General features: G+C 48.5%; 1 protein-coding gene across 4 annotated transcripts in view; it reads right to left on the bottom strand.

Moving 5' to 3' along the window:
* VWC2L (von Willebrand factor C domain containing 2 like) overlaps positions 1-25,279 on the bottom strand; it is a 47,958-nt gene that overhangs the window by 3,823 nt on the left and 18,856 nt on the right. For 2 of the 4 annotated variants that reach the window (XM_048309626.1, XM_048309627.1), the window contains one exon: positions 24,686-24,815. The exons of 1 other annotated variant lie outside the window; for it this stretch is intronic. In XM_048309626.1, the coding sequence (XP_048165583.1) occupies positions 24,686-24,815 (130 nt within the window). Of the gene's footprint in view, positions 1-15,739; positions 18,870-24,685; positions 24,816-25,279 lie in introns of those variants that run through there. One more of the 4 variants, XM_048309628.1, reaches the window with a different exon arrangement.

Genomic DNA, 25,279 nt, shown 5'->3' on the forward strand with positions numbered 1-25,279 from the left:
CAGGCATGAGCCTGTTTTGGTCATGGGCTGAAGACTTCCCAAGTTGACGTCTGTCTGGAATACACCTTCCTGGTTGGAAAGGCTGTCATCCCAACTGTGGTATGTCTCTGGCAACCCACTGAAGTTGTCACACTTTTCCAGAGTCTTTGAGTCCCTGTGCTGCCTGTGCTCTTCACCGCTGGTTTAATTCTCTGTTTCCTGGAGCCCGGAGGGTGGGGGTGTGTTATGAGCCAGCATGGGCGTTGCTGTCACGTCATCTGCTGCTGTTAAATGCCCAGGGTTCAAATGCCATGGAAATTCCCGTAACTGCAGCTAGCTGTATTGGAAGTTGAAATAAATACCTGGGATGGCACGTTAATGGGATGCTCCGACTGCCTGCTGATGTCAGGGATGCCCAGGGTGGGCAGCCTCCACACAACAGCCTGCTCTGTGCCCCCAGAGCAAACAAAACCCTTTTCAATGTAATATAAACAAGAAGCTTCCTCTGGAGATGAGGGTGGCAAGGAAAAGGGATGATAATCTTCCCTTTTGTTGTCCTGCCCATTAAGCACCTCATTTGAGAGGCCAGTGCTGCTTCAACACCCACACATGTCTCCAGACACAGCTTTCTCCAGATTTACAGCACTGCCAGCCCATTCCGGGGGCTGAGAACAGGTGGGAGGCTGGCAGTGAGCGGAGCCAGCAGATTTGCTCATTCACAGGTGAGTCACCTTTGCCTTCCAGACAGGGTTTGGGGACCCAACACCTCCCTCATGGGATTTTGGCACCCCAGTGGTGCAGGGATCATGATCAACCACGGGTGGTGGCGTTGGGACTGGCTGATAGGGTGCTGCCAACTGGGCAAAAGCTTCTTTTTCCTTCTTCCTGCTTATCTGTCCATTCCTTGGCTGCCCTTCCTCCTCCCAGCAACCCCAGGTCTCTTCTCCCCGCTCCTGAGCTTCCCCAGGGGGTCATATGGAAAAAAAAAAAAATCAGTAAATACCCTCCATTAATGTCCCTGTCCCCGGACAGGGAGGAACAGAAAGCAGACACTGTGATGAAAAGAGGAGACAGATGAGGGGCATGTGCTGATAACATCACCTGTGCCTCTGAGGTCCCTGTTGGAGAGGGGATCCCTTATTCTGGGGACAGCAGCACAGCAACGTCCCTGCCCCGGCCAAGGACATGGGCCAACTCCGCAAATCTGTAATTAAACACTAATGATCTGCCCCTCTGTAATTAAACACTAATGATCTGCACCCCTGATTCCTGTTGAGCCTGGAAGGACCTGGCAAGCACCTCTGTGTCTAACAGAAAATCCTTGGGGTACTGCCACCACCCCAAAGGGGCTGGGCAAGGGAAAGGGGGAAAATGACAGCTATTTGGGATAAATCCCAGGGACTGCCAAACCAGCCCTCACTGGAGCAGCACCGAGCATCCCTGGGCTGGCCAGGATCACCTGGGCACACCCAAGAAAGGAGCTGTAGTCAGAGGCTGAACTGAGGGAAAAATCACAGCAATTGGGTTTGTTTTCTTTGTTCTTGGCTTTTAGCAAAATGGAGGAAAACATGGCTTGAGGCTCTACTGACATCTGCCCTCCTGTGGGATGTTCTGCCTCTCTCCTGTCAGACTTCAGTACTTTTAATTTGGGCCAACACTGTCACTGCTCTGGACCTTTTCTTTCCCAGCACTCTCTCAAAATAGCCCTCTCTGCACTGCCTGAGTGAAATGTTTCTCTTGCTCACCACAGTGAGCTGGATGGAGCTTTACTGCATCCTCTCTCTCTCACTGCTATCCCCATCCCTATAGAAACATGGATTTCTAACGGAAGGCAAAATTTCCACACTGCATTTGTGATAATTCTACTTAAATTCCCATTGCTTGAAATCCAGTTTTCCAGCACAATCACTATCAACCAGCCTCTCCCCCCACCCCTTTTTTTCCCTCATTTAAACTTCTCCCGCCTTCACACTGGAAAAGTGGATCCTGTTTGTCCAAACTGGGATGCAGCGAGCATTGCACCCGTGGCAGAGGCATGAGAGAGGCACTCAGAGAGGGACCCTGCACTGCTGGAATTGAGGTGAAAATATGCTCCAGCCAAGTGGCATTTTCTGTGCCATGGCACCAGTCACCAGGGAGTTTTCCAGAAACTTTGGGATTTATAGAGCTGGCAGCTCCTGGTGGAGATAACCTCCATCACCAGGGGATCTGCATGGCTGTGCCATGTGCCTTGGAGGGGCTGCAGCCCCTAAAGTCACAACCAGAGCCCACAGCAAGAAACCCAAGTCCTATTTTTTTTTCTCTGCAGCAGAGCTAAACAGACTCTTTTAAATTCTCTAATATTCTTTTTCCCTCCCAACATTTCAAGAGCTCAGGGCCCCACCCCAGTGCTACTGAGGACTGGCCTGAGCTTTTCCCACTGCAGCTGCTTGGAGGAACTGGATGAGACCAGCCAAATCAATGGCAAAACAAGCCCCCAAAGAATGACACAGAACAGCAGTGTGGGGTTTTTAAATTGTTATTCTAAGGAAGATGCTGCTCAGAAACATTTGATGACATGTCAAGCACATCAGGTTACTTATGATAATAGCAGCAGGAACAAGAAGCTGCTTTGGGCAAGGGCTGTCGTCCTGCTCTTGGTAAAAGCATCTTAAACCACGACTGTGATGATAACAGGACACTAATCACCCTTTTTCCCTGCTCAGGGAGACTGATGGGAGAAGTTTGCTGCTCCCACAGACAGTGTAATTGTGAGATTTGCTTTGCTTAACATAGTTAATACTCATAAAACCCACAGCACTCCAGGCTGTTTGCTAGAACAGCTGTGAAGATTTTTATGGAGATATATTAGGGACATTCAGATGCTGGTTTGATGGGAGAGATGTAAAAAAATCATATTTTGTTTGTTGTTTGGGGAGAATGACGGAAAATTCTGCAACCATCTGCTGAAGATCAGGTACTTGCATGATGCCCCTGCTCCATTGCACCCCTGTTCTGGAGGGAATTCGGGGCTTAGGCTCTCTCCAACACCATGAGCTGATGCCTTGGAGCCACTCAGTGCCGAACAGCAGCGTCCCCCCAGCTCCTTGTGACTGCTCAGATGGGTTTTACTGAACTCAGCAGCTCTGCCCGTGGCTTTCAGCAGCTCTGAATTTAGCTTTGTGTGTGCAGAGAAGCAATAAAAGGAAATCAAATGTTAATCAAACAGCAAGCACAGATCACTTCAGGCCAACTGTGATATTCAGATGTGCCCTGAATAGCATCTTGCCCCAGACAAAGCTCATCATCTCCACCAGAACTTCTCATTGTGCAACCTCTGATTTCAGCAAGAGTGGTAGTTTCCCCTCAGTTAAATATGTCTCCTGCCACTTCTTTGAGAGCCTCCCCATCCCTTTAGGAAATATTAAAGCTGACTCCAGGAGAATTTAGCTTATTCAGTCAATGGATTCCATCAAGGAGAGAGGTGCTGATGGCTACGCTTATCTGCCTAGTTAAGACAGCTGCTAAACAGCAGCTCAATTCAGCAGCCATCCTTCAGGCTCCCAAGTGGTGTGCCCCACAATTAAAGTTGCAAGGGCTAAGTGGAAAACGGTGGTGTTTCCTGACAGTATTTAGGAATGGATACATCCTGAAACATCCCCCTGGACACTCACTCAGCTGAATGAAGCTCAATGACTTTGCTTTTGGAGCTTGACCATGAACACAACTGGGCGTGGGGGTTTTCTGCTGGCAGTGTGTGTTGGCCTGGGGGAGGTGTTTCTACCAAGCATGGCCAAGTGTCTTCCCAGTGGGAAGGCAAATCTTCCTCTGCATGTCTCCACAAAACAGGCCTCTCCCAGGCTTCACATGACCATCCCACACCACAAGCCATGCAGTCTCCAGCACTGGTGTCTGGTGCTGAAACAACCCCTTGCAAAGCAGCAACCAAATGAGGATGACACTTGGAATCCACACAAGGATGCTCGTGGATCCCCAACAGAGAAAGAGGAAAAACACAGCAGAATCCCCAGGCTCTGTCACAGAGGCAAAAAATTGCCTGTTGCCTGCATCTTGGGAGTTTTTCCATGTCCAGGCTGAACTCTGTGCTCAGAAGGGAAGGAAACCCAGCATCTTGTTTTTAATGATGGCCTCTGTTTCTGGAGGTTAACACCATTCCTTCTCTGCTGATCCTGCAGGATGTTTTCAAATGTTCATTTAGCTCTGCCAATGCTGTTTATGTGATCACTTCAGATTGCAAGAAAAGAGCTCAATTTGTGGCTTTAATTAACGAGTTGGGGAGGGAAGAAGTTTTATTTTCACTGCCTGGTATGCAGAGTGCCAGCCCCCCTCTCTGGGGGAAGGAGGAGGCAGTGGGTGAAACAAGAGGTGAGACATAAAGAAATCAGGTGGAGATGCTGAACTTTGCCTTGCTGAAAATTAAATTTGGCGATGCTCTGCAGGGGCAGCTGAAAACCCCCCCCCAAAGAAAACAACCCTTGAGCTTTATTGTGTTAGAAAGAGGCCAGAGCTGGAGATCCTGGCTCGGAGCACGGCTGAAGCCTGAGGGTGCACTGGAAATGGGGCCGCGATGTGGAGCAGTGAGTTCACACCCTGTGAACTCGCCCAGCTCTGGTCCCTGTCTGCCACTTCTCAGTGGTGGCAGGGGGGACAGCACTGTGCTGTGGCTCTGCTGCTCCCTGCTCCTGCAGGTGATGTCCATGTCCTCCAGCTGCTGCTGGACAAAGCTCCTCCCAGTACAAACACCAGGGGAAAAGAACCCCCTGGACTCCAAAGTCCACCCAAACACCCAGCCTGCACAGAGACTCCTGCAGGGCTGCAAATGGGACTGCTTCAGGTCAGTGTCCCCATCCCAAGTCTGGAAGCCCCTTCTCAGCCTGCTCACTCCCTCAGGCAGCAGAGAGCTCTCTTGTGATGCAGAGGCTGCATCAATGCATCATCTGCCCCCTCAATAACATCTGGATGCTGCTCCATTTTCAGGAGGAACTAGGAACCGAATCTACCAACCCACACCAGCCCAAGTGCCACAAATTAAACCTCCCTCTAGAGGGCCAGTGGTGGCTCCAGCAGCCTTCCAACCCCCTGCCATTTAAAAGCTCCGGAATTGCTCTCTCCCCCTTTTTGGACTGCTGTTGGTATTTTAAAAAACCAAAAGGAAATCTTAGTCGTCTGTCAGTTTAACACCATTTCCCCTTGTCCTTTCAGTCTGTGGCTCCCAGCTGTGGTAACAAGTGTCTCCTCCTCAAGGTGACCCCAAGATGGAAAGTTCACTCTTCCTTTGCCACCTTGTCTAGCCACCCATGGAGAGATGGCACCTCTAATAAATGCCCTCAGTTTCTTCTGTAAAATGTTGTAAAATTAGAGCCTCTTCTCTTCTAATTTGTGGACAAACCCTGCTGGCTCTGGCTAACAACTCCTGGAGTCATCTGGTGGTACCTTCTAGACATCCATCAGCTTTCAATTGTGTGCACCACTGCCCCAAAGAACTACTCTCCTCTGAAGCTGATCTGCAGCTCTTTTCCACCCCTCCTGCATTTTTCACTGCTCACAAGACAATGTTAACGGCCCTTCTCAAGTACTGCCTATTTACGGGAGAGATTTTTCCAGCCATAATTCACATTATTGGGTGCCTGAAGATGCCTAAAAGTTATTTAATCTCTGCATTAGAAAACAGATATTTATCTGCAGTATCCTTGTCCAAATTAAATCCAAGTTGCTCACTCCAAGCCAGCCCTCCATCATTAGAAGGAATGCATTAAAAAGGCGAGGGGGAGGTGAAAAGCTCAATTCAGGGCAATGGGAGCTGTTCCACTGATTTCTGCCAGTGATGCAGCCGCACAATAAAGGAATTACAACACACCAGCAGCTCCCACCCAGCCCAGTGGGACAGGGATCTCCTGGTGGCCCCACATCCCCTCCTGGCTCTCCTCACACCAAGATGGTCACATCATCCAGGCTTTGCTCAGGCAATCCCAAGTATCTGCTGTCTTGGAGTCTAATGAATGCAGGGGCTCCACTTGAGTTCCCTAAATTACGAGCTGGCACCCAGTGACAGAGACTGATTTAGGCCTCACTGTTTTGCACCACAGTTAGAAAAATACTGATGGCTCGTTATCCGTCTTAATCAGCAGCAGCAAACAAATGAGGGACAGGGAGACATCCAGAAGGGAACACACCGCATTACTCCTCCTTATTGATAGCACAGTTACTTAATTTGATGTGGAGACATAACTTCAGGCATCACGAAATACTGGAGCAGGGACGGTTTGGTGCAGGGAAGATCTATGGGTGCAATTTAAAAGCCGTCTGTTTGGGAGCAGTGACGTCCATGGGCGCCGATACCGATCCGAGCTCCGCAGACAGGCCGGACACCATCCCTCACCAAGACAAATGACGACAGGGGCCCTTCCACAGCTACAATGTACCAGCTGAAAATTACAGCCCCACTCCACTCTTCATCCTCTGTGCTTGTGGGATGAGCAGGACAACAGGGGACCAAGCCCAAGGTAGAGCAGAGAGTCCCAGAATGGTCTGGGTTGGAAGGGACTTTAAAGCTCATCCAGCTCCACCCTCTGCCATGGACAGGGACACCTTCTGCTGGACCAGGTTGCTCCAAGCCCCATCCAACCTGGCCTTGGACAATTCCAGGGATGGAGCAGCCACAGCTTCCAATCTCTGATGGCTTCTGGATGGTCATGTCTGACCCGCCCTTCCCTGGGCACTGCCTGTGCCAGGGCAGCAGAGCTCTGGATCGGACCTTTGGCACAGCTCACTCAGGGAAGGCAGCATGGAAATGGTGGAGCAAAGCTCATGATCTGGGCACACTACAGAAACATGTACGGTTCCCACTGCTTTAGACGACGGTATCTGCCTCCCCACATGGACATTCTCCCCAGTCCTGTGCACCCAGCCCCTCTGTTTCTGATCCCAAGTGCACCAAAATCAAAACTGGGAGCATATCTCAGTGCACCCTGAGCTCCCTGCAAAACCTCCAGCCCCAGTTTGCCCATTTTACCAGGTTTCTAACCCATTTGTGGCTTATGGACTGTTGGCCCGCAGGGTTAGGCATTGCTGCACGGCAAATTAATAGATATCGAATTCATAACCCTTTATTCACTCTGCTGACTCAAACACCCAAATGGGGGCAGCCTGGAAGTGAAACCAAGGAGGTTTTACCTAGCTGGAGGAGCCAGCACATGGATCAGCTCCCAGACAGCAGAAGAGCATCTCCCAGGGCTTCAGACTCAGCTGAAAATTCAGGGCTTTCCCCCCTCCTTTTGGTGTAAAATGCAGGTTGGCATTTTCAACGTCACCTATGGGATTTACATACCAAATTCCTCTTCATTTTAAAAGGATCTATGTGTGCAAATACCTTGGATCAGCACTGGAAAGTTTAGCAAGTTTTGCAAAGGCAAAGGGCCCAGCATTGCACAGGCAGGAACTGTGCATCCAAAGCAGGTTTTCTGAATCAGATTTTACTGTGCACACTCTGGGCTGGAGAAGAAAAACAGGAACACCTCAAAGCCAGCAGTAACCATCTATTAAGGGAGAAATGTGTCTTTCAACATTTACCTGAGCAAACAAACAGAATTTGCTCTTAAAAGTCTTTCTGCAGACAGCATAAAGCTCTGGGAGCACACCATAGATTTTTTTTCTTAAATACATGTAGATTGTAATTGTGGGCAATGAAAGCTACTCAGAGGTAATTTTAACCTTTCAGGTAAGTAAAAGGCTTTCAGAAAGTTGTCTAAATAGGTATTTCCCAATATGAATTCCAACAGTGCTGAAGGCACATTCATTTTTTTAATGGTTCAAACATGGCAAATAAGGTGAGGTGTTTCTTTTTGAGCTGGTATCAAATTGATTAATTTAAAATAACTCAGTTAATAAAACTACCATTAAACTACTGCATCAGCTAACAATGTTACCAGTGAAATCAACAGCCAAAGGGAGGAAAAGTTGGACCTTCCAGAGACTAAACCTTTAAGTGAAGAAAAAAAATTAAATGCCTGTATAATGGGCTGTTGTGTTTGTGCTGCCTTCACCTCGCTGGAACAACGCATGCCACGGGACAGGCTCGGCCCCAGTGACTGTGCCCTTGCGGCCAGTATTTCCCAAAAAAGGAACTGGGATGCAGAGCAGCAAACTCATCCACGGACTTAGCTGGGTGTTCACCCCGCAGCAGTCTGGGCACCTCCCAGGGACACTCCCACAGGCAGCTACAGCTCCTGATCCATGCAGGCATGGGAGGACACCCTAATCTAGGGAAGTACGGGCCCAAACAGCCCCTGGATGCCAAAGCACCAGGCCTGTGGTCCCTGCCCAGATAGCCCCATTCAAAGGTTAACAACAAAAGAATAACAAGCAGGACTTTTTCTCTGGGTCTTGTGAGCCTTTAGCCAACTTATTCGCCTATTGGTTGCGCTTCATGTGAAAATATAATGATTTTTATGGCCCACTTTAACATTTTTATGTCTTTTTTTCTTCAGAGAAAAAACCCCACATTTGGTGTAAGAATTAAAACAGTATTTCATGCTTAACTGCAATCACAGATGATGTATGGAAGAGAGCTGGCTGCATGTCAACTCAATATAAAGCCAGAATTGAATCTAACTTGGTCACTACAGCTGTGGGATGTTTTATGGGGTGAGGGGATTTTTTCAGATCAGTCATAAATGAAATGGAAACTGTGACTGGGCTCATTTTGTATCAAACAGGAACAAAAAAATGTAGGGAAGAACCAGGATTGCTACACATTTGTCTGAGTTGTTCCTTTATAGAGGTGCAGTGTGCTGCAGACCCAACGCAGCGCCGGACGATGCCGCAGCGGCGATGGGTGCCTGTTGGCACACAGCCCCCACCACGGGAATGGGGTTCTCCTGAGCTGTGGGAACCACATGCTCGGGATCAACTTCCAGCTCCTGTCTGGAAAACAGCTTCACTGCAGACCAGATCCCTGTGGGATGGGGTCAACTGATGGAAAAATGCCCTCATGCCTTTGTGCCATTGTGGCATGAAGGTGATGCTTTGGGGGCAGCAGCACAGTCCCAGTTGTGTTTCCCACCTGGTGACAGATTTTTCTGATCACAGCTTTGAATGTGGGATTGTGTTAGAAATGGGATTTCAAAGCAAAGATAAAACTTTCCCTGTAAGGAAGGAGCTGCTCTGGAAACCAGTTCTTTCTGCTCTGCTCTTGGCTTGTGTTTGAGTTGTTGGTTTTCTGCTGCTGACTTTGAGCAGAACCCATCTCCTGCTGCCTTTACCACCATTCCTATCTCCCTGGCCTCCACAGTCTCCACCACTATTCCCATCCTCCTGGCCTCCGTGATGATGGACACAGAAATGATGGCCATGGGCAGGTAACACCCAAGTGAAAGGGGAATTTAATGTTAAAAATCTAAGTCAGTCAGCAAAGGTTTCCCTTCCATTCAAAGGATGGATCTTCTGGAGGGTATTTAACAGTATCAGCCTCTGGATTTTCCTGTTTTCATCCCTATAAATTTAGGTAAGGCTGCAGTGGCAAAGCTCCCATTTCTATGCAAATCCATACAAATGATTGATTACCTGTAGAAAGGGAATAACTGCAATGGCAGAAACACAACTTCTTTTGTTTATGTGGGGAGTTTAATTACCTGCCTGTGGCACAGAAAAGGAAAATCAGGAAAACATCTTTTCTGACCCCACCCCAACGTTTAAGCCTGATGTTAGAGAGACAGGATGTGGCACTGTTGTGCCAACATCTGCATCTCCTGAGAAAAGAGGAGAGGAGGGGATGGAATGGGCAGGGCAGGATGGGTGAATGGATCTTGAGGACACACATGGGGCAGAGCAAAGCACTGCAAGGATGGGCACACCTTGGTCTGATGGACACAAGAGCCAAGCAGAGGTTGGTGCTTCTGGAATAAAGAGGCTCCTGAACACTTCTGCTGGGACCTGTCCTGATTTCTCCAGCAGCTGCAGAAGCAGCTGCAATCCATGTTTTGTCCCAGGTTTTGCTCTTCCTATTCCACTACCTGAATTTAACGGTATCCATGGCATTTCCAGGATGCTTTCAGATGGTGCTGTGAGAAGTAAGATGAGCAGTGCAGATTTTGCATGGGAACAGTAGCATTTAATGAAATCATCCACTGGAAAAAGGATGGTCCTTTCCTGTGCCAGGGATTCTGGGTGTCACCACAAAAGCCATAAACCACAGTACACGTGGGCTTTACACTCTGGCAGATGTGGTATTGTGCTGATGTGCTGGGACAGGACAGTTATTCTGTGAAGTAACAGCTGGGAATGATGAAAGGCTGGAGAAAAATTACGGTGGATATACATGGTTCTGCATCCTTCCTGCCCAAACTTCCCAAATGCTTCCTTATCCCTCACTCCGCATCTGGTTTTATTACTTAATTCCTGGATGAAACTCTTGCTCACCCTCTGGTCTCAGTGGCACCACAGGATCTGAAGGGCTCACAACCTGTTATCCTCACATAGTCCCCTGGGACAGGGAAGTGTGCTGGGGAAACTGAGGCACAGAGGCAGTGGGGACTCCTGAGGGGATGCAGGTTATTCAAACTAAACCCAGCAGAAAACTATTCAACTTGCAGCAACAGGAAGGTTTGAGGCTGCAAACTGCCTCCTCAAGTGTGATGGGAATTGGTTCACACCTTATTGGCAGAGGGAAGGATCTGTGGGAAAGAATGGCAAAGTGATGGACAATGACTTCCAAAAGTTCCCCATTTCTGAGTGTTCCCACACTCTTCAGCTAGTATTCCCTGCCTTGTTTTTCCTGCATTCATTTTGTGCTTTAGAAATCTTTTTTAAAGCCAGAAGGGAGATTTAGACATTAGAACAAGCTACTGACCTGATACGAGTTAATGATTTTATAAAACCCCTAAAAAATGCTTTACTTTAAAAGATTGATGTTTCTTATTGTATTTTTTCAATGCCAATTAATTACTTAATTCATTAGCAATGTAACACAAGAATAGTCTTTGAAAATCTGCTGCTTTGTGTAGATGCCTTTAATTATGGATAATTAAATACTGTGGAAGGACCTGATTATACCTCTGAGCATTTTCTAATCTGGAAAATGAAACACACTCCTGTACTCCTGAACACATAAAACAAAAGCTGAGCTCAACAGCCACAGGAAGTAAAAAAAAATGGGAAAACAAACACCCCAAAAGCCAGAACCACCCCAAACCCTGCAACTAAGAGAGAGTGGGAATTCCTGGGGAGGCTCAAAGGCTTTGTGCATGCCCTGATACAGGGCTGGACCCAGACCCTGCCTTGTTGGGGATATGAGGGGGGGCCCACGTGTGCTCAACGCGGAGCTGCTGCAGCCAGCAAGCAAACATGGGCCCAGCGAACAGAACTCCCTGTTAACACTTGCTGAAACTGGGAACAGATTTCCAGATGCCCTTGTACGTATGGCAGCAATGGCCAAAACTGCCAAAAAGACCAAAGCACTCTCCAAACGTAATCACAGCTGACCCTGGAAGAGGAAAACTTGCCAATGGCACAAGTTACGCTACTGGGTTTTTTCTGTCTCAGAGTTTTAGCCCCAGGGGAAAGCCTGGGAAATGCTTGTTTTGAAGACAGCATTGCCCCAGTGCCTCTGAGACAGATCCCCTCCCTGACTCTTACTTTGTGTCCTTCCTCCCTGGGCCATGAAGTGATTGCCAGAGTCAGGGAATAAACTCTCTTGTCTTTATTTATTTCTCAGCTGCCAAATTTTGGGAGAAAAATTAGGACAGGTCTTGTGAAACGTTAGGGGCAGGACGACATGAGGGGGACAAATGTATGTCTGGCACGGATTGGAGACACTAAAAGAAGGAAAATGTCACCCCTAACACGTGGGCTGCCTGCCTGCCTTAAATCAAAGCAGCAACGTGGCATGTTGCTACTGCATCCCTGCCCATGGCAGGGGCTGGAACTGGATGATCTTTAAGGTCCCTTCCAACCCAAACCATTCTGTGATGATTTGTGGGTACTGCTGTCCAGGTGTGGGATGGTGCCCTGCCCCAGAGATCCCCTCCTAGGGTGCACTGCCAAAATCCTCGACATGGCAACTGATTTCAGCAGAGAAATGCAGAAACTCTGCTGACGTGCAGTGAAATGCACAAGGAGACACTGCAGCACACGGGACACGTTGCTGGGATGTGGTGCTCATGGCATTTGTCAGGAGTCCTACCTGGTGCTGGCAGGTGCCAGGGCTGCCAGCAGTGGCAGACCTGTACCAGTGTAGGCGGCTCCAGCCCTCTAACTACCGAAGATCTCACCGACACCAAACTGCAGTCGTCAGGCACCGAGGTCTAAAGCAGCTCCCTCCGTGGTGAGGGTGAGAACCCACCATCCCCCACATCTATGATTTACATGTTTCCCTATGATTAGCTCATGTTTCCCCCTCCCAGTTCTATGTACATGTATATTCATCTTCCCTAGTTAAGATGTATTAGTTCTACAAAACGCTGTGTACTCGACACCCCATTGGTTCCTTCCCCAAGTCCCTCCTATGTGTTATTCCCATTGGCTCCTTCACTGCTACACCGCCTACTTGTCCTTATCTCATTGGCTGGAATCCCTTCCCCCGCCTTCCCTAGCCCCACTATAGAATCCCCTGGACCCTGTCAAAAATTTGGCTCTTTGTCCCTGTCCCTTCACCGGAATAAGCCTCCGCGTGGAATCCGTATGGAGAGTCCCCTCTCTTCTTCTTTGCCTCCGCCTGCGTGCCCTCACAGCTGCCTCAGAGAAGATTGCTCCCTCGGGTGAGGAGCTCTTCCCCTCCTTTGTGTGTGCCACCTTCCAGAGGGGCTGCAGCCTAGACCTCCGGGCTCCTCTTTGTTGGCACTCTGGGTGCAAAGCCCCTCACAGACCCTCTGCTGCTTCCACCTCACCAGCTGGGGAAGTTTGTGACACGATGAGCTTACGTGGGGGATTTTATTTAATTTTTTTCCCCCAAATAATTAGTGGAAAACAAAAAGTCAATGATGTTTTGCTGACCCCCACTGCCGTGAGCCATTAATGCACAGTGATGAGAACCATTGGGCTGGCCCCACCTCGGAGCCAACATTCAACGAGCCCATGCGATCCCTAGGTTACTGCAGCCTTCCCTGTGCCAACACTTCTGTACCAGAGCACGTTGTGTCTAGAAAGCCCAGACCTCAGTCAGGAGCAAAACACACACATTTCCTTGCACTTTGAGCCTCACCTCCACATCTGGCAAATCCTATTGCAGCAAGGAAAAGCTTTCACACAGAGCTTTGGAACGCTGGTGCATCCATGGGTGGAAGAGCCCAGCCTGCTTGGCACAGGCTGTCCCAGGCAGTCTGACAGTGCCTTCAGCATCCCACGTGAACCTGTCAAGCACCAACACTGCCACTGCTCTTAATTAGCTGATGCTCTCCTTTCCTCTCATCTCTGGCTACTTTAACCCTAGGTTAGAAGAGGAGCTTGGGCACATGAACCCAAGAGGGAGAGCGCAGGCAGCACTTCCCTGAGATGGAGAAAACGAGCAGAGGAGAAGGGGCAGTGCACACTGCAAAAACACTATGCACACAACACAGGAGCAAGGAAGGCCCTGGTTGTTTTTTGCTGGGGGCTTGAAATGCCTTCCGTGGAGGCCATCCCACTTTCAGCAGCTCTCCTCCAGCCTTTAGATCCATAGATGCAAGTTAGGCTAAATCTGCAAAGAAAAGTAGCCACCTTTATTTCCGGGGTTGACCCAACTGGGAAACCCAAATAAGCATTTGGGCAGGTGTGTCTCTCCAGTCTGGGTGAAACTGTCCAAGAAGGGGCTTATACGGGCACAGGAACTGGCCCTGACTCTTCTGCATGTGAAACCTTCACTGTCGAGCTCTTAGGATGAATGAGAGAGTGGGCAGATCCTCAGCTGCACACCAAGCATGGATGTTTCCCTTGGAGCAAGGCAGTCAGGCCAGTTAACACCAGCCTCAGGAACTGGATCACAGCGTATTCACTCTCTGGGAGGGTATGATGTAGCCCAGACAAAAAGCGGTTTCTGTACAAAACACAGCAAATATATCTAATTGTTACTATCGTGGGCAGGTTTTCATTTTTATCAGAGTTTCCCACTTAATTTCCGATTTAACAATTACAGTTTGACGTTGCCTGTAATAAATTTCTTTTTTGTTTGGCACAGCTTGAGAAGTAACCAGAAATTCCCTCTTGCCGCGTTCCTTGTAGCACAGAGAGGGTCCCGGAGCCTGGCGGGCACCAAGTGAAGAAGAGCGAGCTAAATGCCCTCCTCAGCAGCCGGCAGCCGCTGCCCCGGTCCGTGACCCGCGGGAAGGGCTGCGAGGGACGCGCCCCGGGAAGGGTCCGCGAGCACAGCGCGGCCGCCGCTCCCGGCGGGATCGGGGATGACGCAGCCCGGGCAAGCGATAATCCTCATGCGGGAGGAGCCCCTCGGACGTCAGCGGGGGGGATGAGTCACAGACCAGCGAGCGAGGCTGTGCTGGGAGGAAACTCAGCGGTGGCTCAGCCTCAGGAAATCGGAGCCTTTGGCAAACCGGGCTGGCTCGGCACGGACGCGCTGCGCCCGAGCGGCTGACGGGGATCGGTCACTGCCTGGGTGTTGTAGCCCTTCCTGTACGCGGCGAGAGCTTCCAGGGATGCGGCAGCTGCAGCTTCTCCGGGCGATCTGTGCCAGGGCCTCCCCACCCTCACAGGGAAGAATTTCTTCCGAATGTCTAAACCTGCTCTCTGTCAGTGGAAAGCCATTCCCCCTTGCCCTGTCACTCCAGCCCCTTGTTAATAGTCCCTTTCCATTCTTCTTGTCAGCTTCCGTCAATCCTGGACTTGGTTACTTACCCAGGTGAGAGGGAGAGCCAAGCAGGAAGGACATTTCCCATCACAGTCGGAGCTATTTCTCCTATTCCTCTCCCACTCACACGCGGAGGGAAAGTCAAAGGTGTGAACACTTTCTGGTTTTAGTAAAAATCAGAGCAGGCTGTCTGAAATAATTAATAGGGCAAAAAGCCCCTTAGTTTCTGTCTTCTCCACTGAAATATTCCAAAGTATGAAATAAAGGTCTACATCTAAAACCATGTCACGCCTTCTACCCTCATAGATTTGAGGGAGTTTGTTCTGAAAGCATTAAATAGGGCATCTCATCACTTCCAGCTTTTTCCCAACCCTTTTTAACATACAAACAGTGAGTTTGCTTTAACTGGCCTTTTTCCCACGGAGGTTTCAGTGAGTCAGCATTTTCTGACCAACATATTTCCATCTTCTTCAAATACTCTCAGGCGGCTGCAGTGAAAAAGTCTGAGCTTTGTCAGGCTGGGGAGAACATTGTGTGCTCATCTTCACACAGATCCACTGCTTTCAACAGATCCCCAGGCAGGACATCAGCACTTCTCTTTTTCGTACATCAGGTCCTGCTCCATTTATTCTAACAAACTGCTTCCCTACCAGCACTACCTGGCACAAAACATTTGTAACTGGGACAAATTGTGTTTTACTTGATGTAAAATGAGTTACACCAGTTTGCATCCATTGTGGTACCAGTCCATAACTACTCCTTTTTCTTTGAACTCCTCAGTGAATTCCTTGAGGGGATTAGGATTTCAGAAGCAGGTACAAGTGGAAAATGGACATCCTGGAGTTCACCTCCAATTACAAAGTGCTGATAGGGTCCCATGGGCGACTCCTCTGCCCAGCCTCTTTCCTTGAGCAGCATCAACATGGCCAGAGCTGCAAAGAACTGACTGAGGCCAACCCCACCAGCCACAGCAAAGAAAGCAACATCCTCTCCTCGTTCCCACCAGGCTTTTATTTCCTCATGACCAAGCCTAAGCTCTTCCGCCTTGGGTAGTGATTCAGATCAACACTGCAGAAGGGTTTTTGAAACACGAACAAGGGGAGCAAGAAAGGAACCCCTGCAGCAGCCAAGCTCTTTGCAGCCTGTGCTGCAGGGATGGAGCCAAGGCAAGGCTCATGCTGCAGGAGCAGTGCCCTGGTGCTGGGCTTGGTGACCTGCACTGAGAGCTGAAAGCGCCTGTGCAAAGCCAGCGTGTGAAGAGAGGCAGCTGAGAGTGAGGGAGTGGGCCAAGGGGGTGGAAGGAAATGGATGCTGATGTTTGTGGACAGAAGAGCACCTTACACAACAGGGAGTTATGGGATGGCTGGCACTGTCCCAGCCTCTCCCCGTCCTACAGAAACCTCCCACAGGCAGCACAGCTCCACCACTGTCACACAGCAGCACCACTGCCACCCATGAACCATGTCCTTGCACCCTCACCTGGTTGTACTGCACCAAATTATGGCTCCCTCTGGCAAATGGCTCCATCAGAACTGCATTTATTTTTGTTCTGCCCAGGTGATGCACTTCACCAGCAAATCAGGGAGAGAGATGAAGAAAACACACCTTCAATCCACTTTCTAGTCTCTCCAGCCAAAGTGATGGCTGAGTTGGCAAGTGACGGGCTGGGGTTGTGTATGGCCACACAGTAACACCCAGGCTGAGGTTCCTGCCCCGCTGTCCTTCACAGAGCTGTGCCCGTGTGGGAGGGACAGAAGGCTGCCCTGAAATGCAGCACCCTGCCAAAGGAGAGGGGATGGAGATGTAGGAACGGTGGAGGGAAGGAAAGGAAGCAGGAGAAGAAAACTTCTAAGCGCCTTTCTTAATTCTAAGTCTTCTCAGACTTGCTTAGCTCTAATCTTTAATTCATATTTTCATTAGAGTCTCTCTGCTCTATAAAGTCTGCATTTCATGTAAAAGGAGCAGCTCAAACATAAATTATTTGACATAAGTCAACCCCTTGTTAAAATCCTCTGCTCTACATACATGTAGGCTCCAATAAAGAAGCATTAAACATTCATTAAATTAGAAATACATGAAGACAGTGTCTGCCCCTCTTCTCATACAGATACGCTTCGTAATCCCAACCTCCTAGAGCAGCCAAAGCAAAACCTCTCTAATCCTTTCAGAAACCCTGACCATGCAAAACACCCCAGACTCCTGCAATGTGCCACTGAGCCACCCAGAGGCATCAGCAGGTCAGATCCTCAGCTGGAGTAAATCAGAGTAAAAAAATGCTGTGTGTTACACCAAGTGACACCGACACAGGATTTGGCTTTAGGCTTCTGTTGCAGCAAAGTGGTTTACAGCAATGTCACTGGATCATAATGTCACTTTTGGTATTTTAAAGTCACACCAAGAATCAGGTGGGGAACAGCAACACGATGCCTGCTTTAATTGCAGTACTGCCCTGGCTCCTTGTGTTCTGCAAAGGAACCTGGCTTCCCAACCTGAATCTAGGAACTCTTCCCCTCCAAAAAACCCCTAACCCACCCCTTCTCTGCAAGATACTACCATGATGATAGTGAATCTTGAACTACCACTCTCACATGCCACTGCACACAAACTTCAGCAACATTTCCCCAAGGGAAAACAATCACTATGAGCAAAAGCTTCTTGATAAATATTTCTGAGTTTGAAGAGTAATGAAGGAATGTGTTTCCCACATCTCTGAGAGCCGTGTCCGCTGAAAGAGAGAGCTTTGGAGCTGGTCCCATCCCACAAATGGCTTCTCATGATCCTCCCTGACCCTTCTCTTCAGAGTGCCTGTTACATTCATTTGAACTCCGCTTCATTTGAAGCACGGAAGCATGGTTAGGACCTGGGGTACAAATTCAGGGTAGCAGTTTTCAGCTCCTGCCTGGCCTTCAGCAGTCGGGCAGAGTCGGGCAGAGCCTTTTCCTGTCGTGTTTAATTTGTGAATTATCCCTTTCTTGCTTGCTGGGCAGGGGCAGAGCGCACAGAGGCTTGGGAAGCAGCAGGTGACCTGTGCAGGTGAACACGCTGGGTGTTCAGGGGCTGCTGTCCCACTGGCTCCAGGCTGCAGCTCCCTGGGAACGGAGCTCTTCCAGCTCTTCCCTGTCACTGCACAGCCCAGCACCCCGGTTTTGTGCGGGCACTGAGCTGTGGGATGGAGCTGATCACATTAAGTGCTGCTCAGTTCAGGGGTTTTTTGTTCTCCCCCTTGTTGCTCTCAGTCTCACTTCGTCCGAAACGTTAGGAGGTGACAGATTCAGCTCAGCTCTCCCCGATGCTGTCCAGCACCAGCACGGCTGATTTTGCAAGTTTTAACTTTTCCAAAGCTTTTCACTGTTATAGAGGCCTCTTCCAACAGCTCTGACCATGGGGAGCAGATCAATCTTGACTCAGCAGGGCATTATAAGCATCTGGATAATCCAAGTGCTGGAGATTTCCAAAGCAATGGAGGATCTAGCTCTTGACAGATGCTTGCATGTCTAATAATTCTCACCGGCAAGTTCAGCATCTATGTGCCTTTAACCCCTTGGCCTGAAGCGATCAGAGGGACGAGCTCCACTGAAAATCAGTTTCAGGGAAATGGCTTCTCAAGGAACAGTAAAGCAAGTACTGGAGTATTTTGTCAGCTTGGTGTCTGCCTGGCCCAAATACGCCTTGTTTTCAGTCTTGATCTTCTACCAGCTTTCAAATCAATCCTTTCTTTCCTCTGCTGGTAATCACATCACTGCTTTAATTGAGCTAATAGGGCACCACAGTTCACACTCCTGCTGGTCATCACAGAGAACATTATCCAGTCCTTCCCGTGGCCTCTCAGGCTGACACCTGAAGGGAATGATGGCCGTGGGGGTGACCAGGTGCCCCAAAAGTTGGCTGCCATCAGTAATTCACAGCCATGGAGGGTGAGGTGGCTACACTATGCTACTGCCTTCAGCTGCCAGGACCTGCGGAGAGGATGGTGGAGTCCAGCAAAATCCGGCTTGGGCAACACTTCTTCTCCTTGGCTGGGCACATTCCCTTGCATCTGCACAACCAACCAGCACATTGCATAGACTGTGACTGAAGGGGGTTTAAGTGCAATCTTAAAATCTGGCCATTTCAGGAATTTCTGAAATAAATTAGAAATGGAATTTTATTTAGTCGTTGGTTTGGGTTTTTACTTTTTCTAAAGGGATCTCTCCATGGCTCCAAATCACTGTTTTCCACAAAGTAAATGAATATGAAGTCTTCTCTCATCCTCTTGCCACATTTTCTGTGTCACCTTTATCCTCCAACAGTTGTATATAATCAAATGGCAGACAAAACTTCCTGTCCCCAAATCCTTCCCTCTTTTTTTCCTCACACTTTTAGTAATTTTTTTCCATGCTTCCTTGTCTTTTTTGTCACTGATCAAGTTGGAAGCAGAAGCTTTCCAAAACAATGACCTGGAGCTTCAGCGATCCACATCTTGCAGATAAATAACAAGCTACATTTATGCAATAAAGCACTGGCACTGGATTATTCCATATTAAAATCTTGGCACTTTTCAAGACAGCGGTAATTTGGAACAACAGAGACCATGTGGGGAAGGGTTTTTGTCAGTATTGGTTACCAACATGCACTGTTAATCCACTACCTTCACCTAAAAGAATTTACATTGAGATGGAGCCTTTTGTCCTGCAAAATCCCAAAGGGTTTTGCAAAATGAGCAGCTCCCACTGCCCTCCCAGGACAGTACTTGGGCAGTGGCTTGGCTGCGTCCCTGGTTGGGAAGGAAGAGCTCCCTGCTCCATGACTGCATCACCAGTGCCTCCTTCTGTGGCATCCACACTTCCTGCCCTGCTTACTTTGGGAATGGAAATGAAGTTCATGGACCAACTCTGAACTGGCTGGCCAGGACAGGAATAGCCTGGCCCATGTCCAGACACCAACTGCCCCACTGCCCACGGCACAGCTTTTCCAAAGGGACACCCCCTGGGGACTCCCAAAAGTCTCCCACTTAGGAAAAAATGCATTTCTTCACAGCACTTGCTAAGAAAAGGCAGCCTCAAAGGTCTGCCCCCGGGTGTTGATCTACACAGAGACATGGAAAACTCACTCAGGGACATGTGCAACACCGATTTGTTTGCCAAAGGAAAGGTTTCAAGAGGCTGGGAAAATCCTTGGGGGTTTCCTGAGCACGCAGTGTTACAGCAGGATCAGGCTGGGGTGCAGAACGCTTATTTCAAATTAACTCCAACAGAGAAATAATGAGCAACGAGTTTATATTTCAGTAAATTAAGAGAGAAGCTTAGGGAAAATGTGGGTTTATACGCACAGAAATAAATTATTATTTACTGACTTTTGTGCTCATGCCCTCAAATATGAAGACATTTGTAGGGATTTATTAATATTTATAGCACATTATAATAAATACCCACAAGAGCTTTGCCTGAAGACATGCTATTTTACCAATGTAAAATCTGCTGAAGGTCAAAGGGATCTTTTACTTGTGTGTGGATGGCAGGATCAGCCTCTTTACTTGGAAATCTGTATCAACTGTGATAATTTAAAACTTTAATTAAAGACTCAGTGACAGATTATCTACGAAATGTCTTCCTGCTGCCCAGTATTCCATCACGAATGTCTCCAGAAGCCCAGGCTGAGTAAGCACACTCGCCAGGAGATATTTCACTGTGGACATGTTAGCTTTTATCTGGCTCACTGGGTAACAAATTCTTTTGTTGAGCATTGGTGACAACAAAAATTAAATTAGAGTCAAAACCAGACCCCAACCCAAAAATTTATAGTATTTGTTTAGTTCATACCTCAAGAAAATGAAACACAGGGAATTTCTCCCTTTGTGCACTGCAGTAGGTGAGAGTTGCTTGGAGCTGGCAAAGCAGAGGAACCCATTTAATCTGGATCACAGATTAAACCAGATTAAGCCATGTGAGGGATGATACACTGGGGATGCCCCCCATCCCAGCATCCCGCACTGTTCCCAGACCACATCCAAAGGGTTGAAGGAAATGGGAAGAGCAACCTCCAAGTGATGCATAGAAAGGGAGCTAAAACACACACATCCCACCAATAGCAGGGCTCGCCCCACAGCAGTGGATGGGTTTATGGGGAGGGACAAGCAGAGGTCTGGGAATGAAGAGTGCAGGGTCAGGAGAGAAGGGCCCAGTAACACCACACAGGCACCTCGACAGCCCTGGCCACAGGAGCATGCGGACCTCGCTGGGAATATTCGCCCGGAAAGGCTCCGGCACAGGCGGAGTGGGTGGATGTTGTCACTGAGCTGCAGCAGAACCTGAGGCAGGAGGGACACAATGGTGGCACCACGACCTGGACTCTACCAGTGACAGGCAACTTTGGGATCCCGCAGAGGAGAGAGTTAACAACAGTGACACACTTTTGTGTGTCTGGAGAAGTCACAGTGAGTGGAAATAACAACTCGGGGCCATAATTCTGTGGTCTATCACTACCAGGAAACGTGAAATCCAGTGACCTTTCATTTCTGTGACAGAAATGCTGCACAGCACCTGGAGCCATCGCCCTTAAAATCCACTCTGACAAACTGGATGATAGGACACGAAGGAGAAAACGTCCTCTCCCTCCCTCAGCCCCAAATCTGAGCCTCCCAGTGAAGTCCGCATGCTCCGTGTGGAATGTGGTATCCCTTGCCAGGAACAGCCAGCCTTGCATGAGCTGCTGTGTTTAGTGAAGCACGAGATAACAATTTCATTTCTATAGCCAAGAAGGAACAAATCTCCAAAGCCATTTGTTCACACTGCTCTTAAATGATGGGAGGGAAATCGGTATTGGCTTTCTATGAATCTTCAGGTCAGGAATGTTAAAATCAATGGATTTTTGCATTATCACAGAATCACAGAATTCCAGACTGGTTTGGGTTGGAAGGGATCTTAAAGCTCATCCCTTTCCACCCCCTGCCATGGGCAGGGACACCTTCCACTCTCCCAGGCTGCTCCAAGTCCCATCCAACCTGGCCTTGGACACTTCCAGGGATGGGGCAGCCACAGCTTCTCTGTGCAGTCTGTTCCAGTGCTCACCAAAACCCAGCACTTCTGTTCTTGGCAAAATGTAATTAATAAAGTTATGAAAATCTACCTGACTGTATGGAAAGAAAATTATTTTCTCATTAATAGCAGCAACAGCTAAACAAGCAGGCAAGCCATGCTCCTAGCAGAGTACAGCAAATGATGCAGGGCTGTGTTTCACCTGAAATGAGGATTTTCCGTACCAAAATTTTAAGGTGTAGCTTTTGAGTTGAGGATTTGCACCACAGAGATTAACTTCCCCCCCAACAATGTATCCCTTGAGCTCTTCAGTTTGTCAATCTGAAATTATGACCACAGGGACTAAAATCTTTTCATCACACCAGAACATGGCACTGTGTCTTCACCACTTTGACAGAAAACAAAAGCTACTGAATGGAAGGAAAAAACAAAATAAATTAAAAAAGGGGTGTTTCAGTCATTTAAGTGGGTCTGTCAGCTTGTGTTATCTTCATGCATTTGTGAAACTGAGCTTTAAATGACTGGCTGAAATGGAGAGCTGAAAGATAAAACTTTGGTCTCAAGACAAACACAGAGCTGAAAACACTGTGCTCCTTATTCATTAGGATGTGTCAGAGAGATTCAGATGGGAAGAGACACAGGAATGGCTGCTACTTCCACTTGAATCTCCCAAACTGTAAGGGAAAAGTGAACGGTGTGTGCCACACTCAGCATGTCCAAGAGCAGTGACAAACCCTGATCATCAGATTCCCCACAACACAGGAGACTGCCCTGGTGCCTACTAATTCCTATCACTGTGGGAATTACTTCATTACATTTGTGAAGGACGCAGCCAAAACTGCAAGCTTGGGCCAACTATAAGCCGGCCAGCTCCAGCTGCAGCAGGAGGAGCAGAAAGCCCTTCCAGCTGAGGGGTCTCCATCCCTACAGCCAGGCTGGGACACCAGGAGGGGTTCAGCTCCCCCTGCAGCACCCCCATGCAGATGTGCTCCTCAATCCCAAGGGAACAGCCACAGCCCTCCACTGGCTGAGCTGTGCTGCGAGCCGCAGAGACCAGGATCCCCAAAGCACTCCCTGCTCTGAAGGGGATGGTGAGAAATACACCCCTGCCTAAAATGGGTTTCAGCTGCAGAGCTTTATGTGTATCCCCAACAGATGAGTGAAGAGAGGAGGGGAGAGATTTGGTACAACCATGGATGAAGCCTCCTGGCTTCTCCATGAGGGTTCCAATCACTTCACTGTGTTCCATGCAGCCTTCCTTCTGTCGTCCTGTCCTTGTCTCCACCAGCAGGAGCTGCTCTTTCCCTTTCCCCCTCGTGTTTTGGGCACTCAGTTGTGGGAACAAAGATGCTTCTCAGCCCTGGTCACCAGGGATGTCGGAGACTGCAACACAGAAAGTCACCAAGCCCCAAAGTGGGAATGTGGTTCTTGGGGAAATTGTTCATGGTGGTGAAGGGTTGGGAGAAAAATCCAGCAGCTCCTGGACCTGTGTGAAGGCTCCTCCGAGCCTGAACTCCTGGGAAGCCTGAGGGATGCTCATGGGTTGGATTCATGTGATGCAAACCGGATGAGATGTGCTGCCACTTGTAAATGAGGGGATGTGGGATGGTGCCCTACACGCGATGGGAACACAGAGGCCACACATGCTCCAGAGGTGTTTGCTGGGGTGTGAATCAGTCTGAGCTTGGTGACAGGCCCGGTGACAGCCAGTGGTACCCCCAAGTCACCAACCCAGGACACCGATCTTGGTGAGTGTGATGGGAAACCTCACACCCAAGCACAGCGGGCTGTCCACAAAGGTGATGCGCAGAGCTGGTAACACACCTCTCCTCTGAACTTTGTCAATAAAAACAAACCAGTGAGATTTCCTACGTACATTTTCTGCTTTACAACAGACACACAAAACTCAGTGAGAATCTGACAAAGTATTTTTGAACCAAAATACAGATACAGGATTTCAAGTAATATTGATGGCATAATTTTCCAAACATTTTTTAATTTTTCGAGTTCCTTCAGTAAAAATATTTTATGTTTCCAACTCTGTGCCTTTACTCCGTCTTAAAAGAGCAGAAAATGTCTTGAAAATGTTATTTCTTTACCAACATTTTCATTTAGGTACAAAAGCAACCATTACTCTTATCCAGCAGCGGTGATGTATGTCAGAGCAAATATACACAGATAGTGAATTCTAAACACAAGGAGATGAATCCAAGTAGCCATTTCTTACATGTTCAGAAAGCTGTGAAGAGGTTTATGTGCAGCTGCCTTACCTTTTAATCTGTCTTCACATCAGAGACATATGTGAGTACAGGCTGTGGTACCAGACCAGGGAGACCTTTTCGGAAACAGATTTATTTTCCAAAGAGGTACTTTTGGTCATTCCAAAACATTTCTTGAAAGTATTGATGAATCTACTAATTCAGACTCTAATTCATGAAATCACCTCAGCAGGACAATGAGGGCCAGCACTACACACTGACTCCAGTACACAGCTAATGATGTTCTGGGCTTGGTGGGCATCTTACTGGCCACAGAAAAAGTTCTGCTATTGATTTTGGTGAGTTTTCCCTTGGTCTTAGATAAGAACCATTGGTTTCTTGCTGTAGGGACAATGACCCTCTCTTTTCTCATGTATTTGAGTCTCTGTTAGACTAATTTTGAGAAAAAAGCAGAGACATGAAACAACAATCACTGATATCAGGACTCAATCCTATAAAACCTTTGTCAAGTCAGCCATACCATCTGCTTCAAGTAGAAGACACAGGCCAGGAAGGGCAGCTTTAATTTTTACCCCATAACTGAAGCACCAGAGAAGGACCAGCCCCAACACCAGCCCGTGCCGATGGAACCAAACCTCAGTAACAGCATTTCAATAAAATGTTTCCTTTATATCTCTGTTAAAGCCAACACAGTTCTTTCTTACCATTTTTGCAGACAGGACAACACTGCTCTGGTTCATAGACTGGGTTGACACACTCGGGGACTGCGCAGTCTGCTACAACACAGTGAACTTCATTGCTGGGCTCGCAGCGACACCATTCGCATGGCGAGGGCTAGGAACAAATCTCAAATTAGCCCATTGCCTCCCGCAGCTCACAAGTTTGCAACATTCCCATCTTGCCACAAGATAAACACATCAGCGTTCAATACCCCCTGACGGAGTCATTCATCATGGGTGATACAAGTTAACCTCTGGCACCAGAGAGCACCAGCTGAAATATGCAACCACAACATCACAAAAACCAGCGAGCGTCAGCCTTGTTTTCCCACACAGAGCGAGGGGTCCTTTAGGGCCTTAGGTCCCTTTGCCAAAAAAGCTGAGCTGCAGTCACTAGGTTGTACCTTTCTCTACCCATCTGTTTTATGTTACACATCTGGCCAGAAGAAGAGCAGGATTTGTGGAAGGTCACGAGTGGTGGTTCATTCCCGGAAGGAAGGACAGGCTGATTTTCCAGGCCATACCCATCTCTCATGCAGACCACCACTGCGAGCCACCCCCAAGCTGTTGGAAAGGTGC

Source organism: Corvus hawaiiensis, chromosome 7 (genome assembly GCF_020740725.1).
Source record: "Corvus hawaiiensis isolate bCorHaw1 chromosome 7, bCorHaw1.pri.cur, whole genome shotgun sequence".
Classification (NCBI taxonomy): Eukaryota; Metazoa; Chordata; class Aves; order Passeriformes; family Corvidae; genus Corvus; species Corvus hawaiiensis.